The 9,066-nt window shown below is 34.3% G+C and overlaps 2 protein-coding genes across 2 annotated transcripts; one reads left to right on the top strand and one right to left on the bottom strand.

Moving 5' to 3' along the window:
- The first annotated feature begins 597 nt into the window (after nucleotides 1-597).
- On the top strand, nucleotides 598-3,398 carry LOC137827199 (uncharacterized). Its single transcript, XM_068633429.1, has 6 exons — nucleotides 598-1,459; nucleotides 1,543-1,749; nucleotides 1,832-2,089; nucleotides 2,174-2,827; nucleotides 2,912-3,147; nucleotides 3,224-3,398. Exons 1-6 carry the CDS (start codon nucleotides 1,193-1,195, stop codon nucleotides 3,393-3,395), a joined length of 1,794 nt encoding a protein of 597 aa, XP_068489530.1. The 5' UTR covers nucleotides 598-1,192; the 3' UTR covers nucleotides 3,396-3,398.
- Nucleotides 3,399-5,960: 2,562 nt separating this feature from the next.
- Nucleotides 5,961-7,738, bottom strand: LOC137826244 (protein MEI2-like 3). The gene is made up of 4 exons (XM_068632138.1): nucleotides 7,183-7,738; nucleotides 6,981-7,091; nucleotides 6,757-6,916; nucleotides 5,961-6,461 (listed from the first exon to the last, which is right to left on the bottom strand). Exons 1-4 carry the CDS (start codon nucleotides 7,551-7,553, stop codon nucleotides 6,255-6,257), a joined length of 849 nt encoding a protein of 282 aa, XP_068488239.1. The 5' UTR covers nucleotides 7,554-7,738; the 3' UTR covers nucleotides 5,961-6,254.
- Between the last annotated feature and the right edge of the window lie 1,328 nt (nucleotides 7,739-9,066).

Here is a 9,066-nt window from a genome sequence, read left to right as displayed (position 1 = left end):
TCTTTTTTTGACATCATGGTTCATCTAGTGGTGCATCTGGTAAGAGAGGTTAGATTGTGTGGACCAGTGTACTTAAGATGGATGTATCCTGTTGAGCGGTATATGAAAATTTTGAAAGGTTATGTGAAAAATCATTATCGTCCAGAGGCTTCAATGATTGAAAGGTACATAGCTGAAGAAAGTATTGAATTTTGTTCAGAGTACATGACAAAAGCAAATCCAATAGGTGTTCCAGCTAATTCATGGCACCACAGGCGTTCTACAAGTAAATGTTTACGTGGTGTGAATATTGTAAGCAAATCTCGATCAGAAGTCTTGCAAGCACATTTGTACATATTGAATAACACAGATGAAGTTGTACCTTACATAGAAGCTCATAAAGCCATTGTGAAGGCAAATAACCCAAGACAAGCAGAGAAATGGGTCTTGATGGAACATAATAGAACTTTCATGCCTTGGTTTAAAGATGAGGTGTTCAAGGATTCAACGGCATCAGAGACCTTGACTTGGTTGGCTGCTGGATTGAAGTTTGATGTCATTTCATGTACAGCGTATGAAGTGAATAATTGTATATTTTACACGAAGTCCCTAGATGAAAAGAGTACAGTTCAAAATTCTGGTGTTACTCTTGAAGCCGAGTCAATGCAGTTTTCGACTTCGAAAGATACAAATCCAGTACTTGGATCAATGGCATACTATGGGTTTATAGAAGAGATATGGGAGATTGACTACACTAAGTTTTCCGTTCCAGTTTTCAAGTGTAAATGGGTTGATAATAAAAGTGGGGTTAAAATTGATGAATCAGGATTCACACTAGTGGACTTTCGAAAGATAGGGTATCGAGATGAGCCATTTATAATGGTTCAACAAGCATCTCAGGTTTTCTATGTGAAAGATCCTACGTCAGAACATTGGTATGTCGTTTTACACGGGAAAAAACAAGGGGAAGCCATAGATGATATTGAATATGGCGAAACTCGTTCATTCACACCAATGATAACTAATAAAGATGACGATGTACTTGATGATGTACATGCAACCCGTAAAGACCACAGTGAAGGAATTTACATATAAACATTCAACCCACATGCAACATGTAAATAAACATTTATAATTTTATGTATTATTTTTATATGATTTTAATTCGATGCACATTAACTAATGTTTGTTACCTAATTTTTTTAACAGAGACATGGATGACGACCAGACTCCAGTCAGACCTCGATCTGGGCGAGGTAGTAGAGGACCTACTAGATTGAAGCGTCTTGCATTGAGACGTGCTGCTGGTGAGAAGACACATGTTGACATTGACGTCAACACTGGAGTGGCTTTTGGTCCTAAGGCAGATGAGTTTATGAGCTATCTTGGAGTTGTTTCTCGTGAGAGGCTCTCCATTTTGATTAATTCATGGGATGAGGTTTCAGAGGTTGATCGGAACATGCTATGGGAGGATGTTCTGGTAAGCTTTACATTATTATTGTTATCATATAATGCTTTTTAATATTGATTAATTAATTTTAATTTCATGATGTTATTTTGCAGGCAAACTTTGACATTCCTGATGTGGAACCGCTTCGATCAAAGATATTATCCAATATCGCACTTAAATTTCGTACCTTTAAGTCAAGACTGACATCGAGATACATTTTTGGCGACCTTAAAGACGAAAATCCATGTTTAAAGTACCAACATATTGATGAAGAGACATGGCGTCTTTTTAGAGAAAGCCGTGAAAATGAGGCTTGGATGGTAAGTGAAGTAACTTTTTTGTTTATATAACATTAATAAGTTTATCTTATTTACTTCAGTTTGTTTATTTCAATTATGACAGGATCGTCGGAAGAAAGCTCAAGAGATAGCTTTGAAGAATCTTACCCCGCACGTTATGTCTCGTTCGGGGTATAGAAAACTTGAGCAAACACTGATGGTGGAAAAGGAGAAATCTCAACAGGGGACGTATTCTGAGAATGTGGAAACAGGGGTCACTTCTCCTCCACCACCTTTTCGCCATGAAAAATGGAAGAGGGCCCGAATTAAAAAGTCCGGTGCACCAAGTTCCGAGCAATCCGGGGTTATAATCGAAAAAATTGTAAGTTATTTTTGTTATTTTCAATTTTTTTAAAGCATTAATTATATTAATGATTGAAAATATGATTTTTGTGTACTCTTGCAGGATTCCTTGGAATCCGACGGTACATTTGTTGCTGAAGGTCGTCACGATATCCTGGTTGAAGCAATTGGACGACCTGAACACTCTGGTCGTGTTCGTGCCGCTGGACAAGGGGTCGGAATTAAACTTTATTTTGGAGTTTCAGAACGACAGCCATCCTCCTCCTCCAAGAAGGAAACTCAAATGAAGACTAAGTTACGTGAAGAAATAATGGAGGAGATGAGAAAGGAGACTGATTTGATGTGGCTGGAGATGAAAAAGGAGAATGATCGAATGCGACAAGAGTTTCTATCGCAACAAGTTTGTGCTGAGCCGATTGAACCCCTTGTTAGTCCCACTCCCAAGAGCACAAAGGGGAGTTGTGCGGCTCCTCCAACATCAGGGGATGATATCAATGGGCAGACAGAGGATTGTGAGCTACTGGTAGTGGGCGGCAAACTTCCTCGGGTGGTGGCACTTGGAAAAGTCTATAAAAACGCCACCACCTTACATAACGTTCCTCTCTCCCCTGATGTGGCGAAGGTAACTGTTGAAAAAGTACGATTTCCTGATGCTCGTGTTCCACTACCTTCAGATGAGGTAACCACTGTGGCCGATGCATTTCAGACATTCGTTGCCTGGCCCAGAGAGCTCATTCGATCTATGCCCGAACCTCATGTAATAATTTCGTTTCATTATATTATTTTTTATTTATATTTATACATTACATATAATTTAATACAAATGTTGTTTATCTTGTAGGAACCTTTTCAGCCACCAACTCCGAAAAAGAAGCGTGAGGTTCCAGTTGACGATCCTATGGCTTCCCTACGTCTCATTGCTAGTCAGATTGGCAATGATCCTTTTCCAGTTCCGTGGGATAATACATTTTTTCAAATCAACACTGAACTGCCACTGATGATTTACAACACAGATTTATCAGAATTTATATCTGGGAACCAGGAGCTCAATATAAGTATAATTCAATTTTTTATGATGTAAGTATCTTTACCTATTATTCAATTTACTTTATGTTAAATTATTATTGATTATGCTTTAACTAAAAACTTGTAGGTTTTTGCATAGAGTCTGTATCACTGAGGGGAAGGAAAATATGTATGGATTCGTAGATCCTGCATATACTAATCCCGTTGGACCAAACTCAACTGAGACTCAAGCATACATCACTAACATCCTGGAAAAAGAGGGAAAACAAATTTATTTATGCCCTTACATTAATGAGTAAGTTTAATTATATGTCATCAATTATTATTATTTCATGTTTTAAATATTTACTAACTCTTTTTAATGATCATATAGGCATCATTGGCAGTTATGTCTTATCAATGGTTGATAAGACTGCTGTGTGGTTCTGTTCCCTACACAAGAAGATGCCCACAAAATTTAAGGATATCATTGATACGTAAGTATAGTATAAACTTAACTTTGTATATGTTACTAATTAACCATCTACTAACGAGGTTTTTTGTATTAACTAGTTCATGGCGTGGATATAACATCCTAAAAGGTCGATCCAGTTCAAATAATTTGAACTACATAAGAGTAAAGGTTTGTAATTTTTTTCTTTCTCTATTATCATTGTTTATCAATATACTAACATATTACTTTTTATTGAATTATATAGTGTAATAAACAACCAGGAAGCTATGAGTGTGGCTATTACATTATGCAATGGATGATTATCATTATAAGACTAGGTGTTAAAACTGGTTGGAAGGAGGTATATGTTAAATCATTTTTATAATTCTTGAACATATATATATCTAGAAACTAATTTATGTCAACTTTGCAATGCAGTTATTCACAGAAGAAACACCAATGAGTGAGGAAGGCATTTCATATGTTAGAGATTCTTGGTCCACATACTTCATTAATTTTTATAACTCTAGCATAAGTAAACAACATTAGTGGTTTTATTATATGTAATTTGATCACTTGTAAATGTACATTTTGATGATTTCAATTGGTTACTACATTTTTGTATTTGTCTGGCTGGGTTTAATCATTATGCAGGTTATTTAAATATATGGTTTCTGCACAAAACAGGATGTACCAAAAAAAAAAACACTATTTACAAATGCGGTCATTTACCAAGACCGCATTTGTAAATAGTGAATTCGCATTTACAAATGCAGTCTTAGTAAATGACCGCATTTGTAAATAGTGATTTATGAATGCGGTTTTTACCAAGACCGCATTCATAAATCCTAAACCCCAAACCCACTCCCTAATTCAGAATAATATACAAATGCGATTACCTAAAATGACCGCATTTGTAAATGTGATTTATGAATGCGGTCATAGGACCGCATTTGTAAATTCCAGATTTACAAATGCGTGTTGATCAAATGCGGTTCTATGACCGCATTTGTAAATTTAAAATAGCCGCATTTGTTTAACTTATAGTGCAGGTGGTGAATGAATAGCAGATGAAAACTATGAAATGAGAATAGTGGTGAATGAATTGAAAGTAGAAATAACTAAAAAAGTTAATAAAAGATAGATGGGAATAAAGTAATTTAGTTAAAGACAAGAAATGAAATAGAAACTAAATTATAAAATCTTTTAAGTATAAGACTAAATAAGAAGGGATTTAGGAGATAATTAATTTACAAGTATACTTACTAAATTAAGGTAACAACAATGTAATATTTCTGTACAATTTCATATTCTATATGTTGTGCAAGATGTTTCAGGTTCCTTCATGTATTTTAGGACTTTTTGACACTAATGAGGAATGAAATCAGATGAAAATATATTTATTATAAATAATTTGTGAAAGGGGAATAATTCTAAAATAGTGTAGAATGTGATTAACTTTTAACTTAAAATAATTTTAATTCAGCTTTTAAATTTTACTTTACTTAATAGTATATTTCCATAGTTATACTAATGTTTATAGTATCTTTCATCCTTTACATGTTATCCATATCCTTCTTCATCTATATTTGTCACATTTTAATGTAGTTTACAGAAGACTTAATTTTAAGATTCAAGTCCTTCAACAGTATAAAGTGCTAAATATTTCTTAAATACATTACTCTAATGTACAAAATACATAAATATAAACATAATGTGACAGTAGGCTCAGTCCAAATAATATAAATTGACAAAAAAGCACACAAATGCACAGTGGCTTGATATATATTTAGTATTAATCCAGAACATGTTCATTAACTTAATGTTTCATATAATTGGGTACTGGAAAAAAAATAAGACATGAGACAACACTCAAAGCCATAAAGTCAAAAAGTCAAAAACAGACCCTGCTTGCTAGAGGATTTTAGATGACTGTTATGGTTTCACACCAATACTGAGAGCCTCAAAGACACCATCAGTTACATGACAAAATAACAAAACCTGCAAAATTTACCCTTAATCTGAAAATTATATGCTAGAAAAGTCCTAAAACCACAATCACCACAATCACAGATAAATATATTCAGATAGAAAAAACACAAAATCATCATGTTATTTTCCCTTCTGAAGCACTAGTTACATGACAAATTAACAAACACCTGCAAAATTTAACCTTAGTATGAAAACCATATGCTAGAAAAGTCCTAAAACCACAATCACCACCATCACAGATAAATATATTCAGATAAAACGTTATTTCTCCTTCTGAATTACACTCAGTGGGATTAGGATTGAACAGTTACTATACTAGACAGAAAAAAATCACAAAATCATCACGTTATTTTACCTTCTTCTGAAGCACTTAGGATTGAACAATTACTACTAAACAAACAAGAACATCAATTTACATTAGTAAACAAAGCAAGGGAACACTATTTTGGCAGAGAAATTCAGCCTTTTTACCCATGTTTCCAATTCACCCAGATGGTAGCATGGAAGACCCCACCATTTCCAGGGGGAGAATGAAAACACAGTAAACTAAAAACTCCGCTGTCTAAAACCTTGAGGGTAAAAAAAGTCCAAATATACAGACATCTGATCAAACATCCTAGGACCTAGACTATGTGTCAAGAAGGAAACCTAACTAAGCTGAAGAAACCTAAATCCCACAACTACCTCAAACCTTTTGATCAAAAGCACAGCTTCTTATTTCCCACCCTTAATTCTACGATTCAGGCCGTGGCACCTTTTGATCAAAAGCACAGTTTCCTATGGTTCTTCGTGGCAGGCCCCAAACATGATTTCCCACATAAGTTCCCTTGATTCCACGATTAAAGCCATGACGACCTTCTGAGAATAGCACAGGCAAAAAGTCTCGGCTAGCGCACCGAAATACTTTAGGCTGGAAAATCCTCATCAGATTATCTTTGCCCTGCACAAGTGGATAGATGTTACACATTATAATAAAATATTACCTCAAATGCAGACTCTTCTTTAACCTTGAAAAAGTGTAACATAAATAATGGAAGTGTCGAGTACTGAAATAAGTGATCTAAATCTCCAGCCTTGCAAGTTTCGTTTGATATATAAGACTGAGGAAGGTGAGTGGTTCTACTTTGGTATTCTAAGCCTAAGTGTTAAGATCTATCAAAACAAATATATACCAGAAATTTTCAACCAAAGCATTAGGGTAAATAAAAGGACATTCCCTGAAACGACAACAAAACCTGATACTGTGCCACGTTAATTTCGCATATCTTCTTGCTCCTAACAAAATCCCACTTGAGACCTTGGAACTCGCGATAGAACCTGAACGCAGCTTCAGGAGAGGTGAAGTTAACAAAGGCATATCCCAAATTCGACATCCTACTCCGTGTCACGTGTTTCCTGGAAACATGCAAACATTAATCACACAAGAGCCTTAACCAAACAAAGGATTCCAGAACCCTACCAATCCATCGGCAAATAAACGAAGTCAAACTTGGACCAGTCCTCGGGATCAGCAACGCTCTTGTTCTGTCGCAAACAATGCTCGTCCAGTATATGTAGCAAGTCATCAAACCTAAAAAAGTTGCAATACAAAAGTCTCCTTCAAAACTAAACTCTTACACAGCACACACTCCATAAAAGGTCAGGGAAGAGAGAGCGGTTACTTGAATTGGTTAGGGACATTACGAATCATGACGGTGGTGATAGAAGAGGTCTCAGCTTCTTTGAAGGTGTTAGGAAAAGATATAACCTTACCGCTCTCTAGAATCTTCTCTCCTCTAACCCTCCATTTATAAAATTTGTGGTGGCAGCGCCAGTCTCCGGTAGCGCATACCTTACTTTTACCTCTATCGGTTTTGGCACTGTGACTAGAGCGGTTAGAGGTTGGGGCGTGAAAGGAAGGGAAAAAGCCGAAGGTGGAGGGAGGAATGTAGTAGCATATAGGTTGAGAAAAATACAGTAGTTGGTGCTGTTGTTGCGTGGGTTTGAGATAAAAAGGTTGAGCTTTGGGGTTGAGAGTGTGCTTCGAAAGCATGGTGCAGTTGAAATGGTGAAAATGATGTGAAATGGAGAAGAAGGTGGATTTTATAGGGAGGAAAGTAATGATGAAGAGAAGAGGTGGTGGTATGAGTGTGGGATTGGTTAGAGTAATGATGAAAAGTGGAATGATGAGAAGGTTTTGGAGTGTGGCATTAAATGCTGATTCTGTTACAGGATCAGACCAACTCTTCTTCTTCTTCTGCCATCGCCTACTCTCTGCCGTCGGATGGTGAGGCTCAATCTCTGCACCCGCCATCCACAAGCTCTTTTCCTTGCCAACATTTTGCACACCGTCAACTTTCGTCACAATACGAAAATGATTATGGTAGGTAAAAATAAATTTTTATTTTCTTTTAAATAATGGCATGTTCTTGCTATTTCTAGTTCGTTTATATGGTATTTCTAGTATTTTAAAAGTCTTACTAGTGTTTAAATGATTTTTACTGAAATTAAAAATTAATTATATTAATAAATATTTTTTTTCTAGATGGTTGAGTTAAAGTAACTTCACTCACTCGTTAAATATAACCTTTATTAAGTTAGAAAAAATAATTAATCCCAACTCAAGACAAATTCTATTCCATCAATGGTAATATTGTAGCATATATAAATAGAAACAATTATCCTCTTATATAAGAGACTCATTTACATATATTAGTAGAAAGAATCTAGGTCTTTTACAAATTGTTATTTGCTTTTCTATTTATTGAAATATATATACTTTTCTAAAAATTACAAAATGATAAATCGTGTTTAAAATACAAATTCATTATAAAAGAGTTATGATTACAAACATGATTTTTTTATATAATTTATGTTTTTTCTTTTATTTATGAAAAATGTTATATTTCCTAGTATGAAATTTTATAAAAAGAAAAAGGTCTTATTTAAGCATAGTTATATTTTTCTTAAAAATATAAAAACGCCTTCTTTATTTTTTTTTAAATTATTGTCTATATTATGTAAAGTATTTCATGAAGAATAATTATGATAGTACTGCAGTATAAGCGCGTGGGTGCAAGTTTAGAGTTTTAGGGTTATATTCCAAAGGAAAAATATATAAAAAGAAGTGGCTAAGTATCAGCCCCTCACCAATGTAACGTGTGAAAAGTAAATAATGAAAGTATTAATCGTAGTTATAGAAACCTTTTGCATGTGTGTATATAAAATAATTTTCATATAAAGTATATAATTTCAAAAACAGAAAACATGTTTAAAAGCATATCTTCTTTATAAATTTAAAGAAAAATAAGAATTATATTTAAAAACACAATTTATCCATTTTCATAATTTTTCTAAAACATATCTATTTTTGTAAAAGAAACACTAAATTTGTGTAAAAAACTAAGAGATCTCTCAACAAAGAAAAAAAATAAAAGGCAAGCAATGGTTCCTAACAGTGGCTAGTTTCTCTGAATCCTGGTTATGGTTCCAATATATTAAAAAAAGAATGTGTGTTGTCAGTATCTTTCTTAAATAAAAACCAATAAAATTTATATAATTAATAG

The sequence above is a fragment of the Phaseolus vulgaris genome, chromosome 8 (assembly GCF_000499845.2).
Source record: "Phaseolus vulgaris cultivar G19833 chromosome 8, P. vulgaris v2.0, whole genome shotgun sequence".
NCBI lineage: Eukaryota > Viridiplantae > Streptophyta > Magnoliopsida > Fabales > Fabaceae > Phaseolus > Phaseolus vulgaris.
This window is presented reverse-complemented; position numbering and strand designations above follow the sequence as displayed.

Excerpts from the sequence above, each read along its gene's own strand:
- LOC137827199 (XM_068633429.1), top strand. The coding sequence starts at position 1,193 with ATGGATGACGACCAGACTCCAGTCAGACCTCGATCTGGGCGAGGTAGT. Across the intron at positions 2,828-2,911 it reads GATCTATGCCCGAACCTCAT|GAACCTTTTCAGCCACCAAC; the intron begins GTAATAATTTCG and ends TTTATCTTGTAG. Across the intron at positions 3,148-3,223 it reads ATAATTCAATTTTTTATGAT|GTTTTTGCATAGAGTCTGTA; the intron begins GTAAGTATCTTT and ends AAAAACTTGTAG.
- LOC137826244 (XM_068632138.1), bottom strand. The coding sequence starts at position 7,553 with ATGCTTTCGAAGCACACTCTCAACCCCAAAGCTCAACCTTTTTATCTC. Across the intron at positions 7,092-7,182 it reads AATGTCCCTAACCAATTCAA|GTTTGATGACTTGCTACATA; the intron begins GTAACCGCTCTC and ends CAACTTTTTTAG. Across the intron at positions 6,462-6,756 it reads TTAACGTGGCACAGTATCAG|GGCAAAGATAATCTGATGAG; the intron begins GTTTTGTTGTCG and ends CCACTTGTGCAG.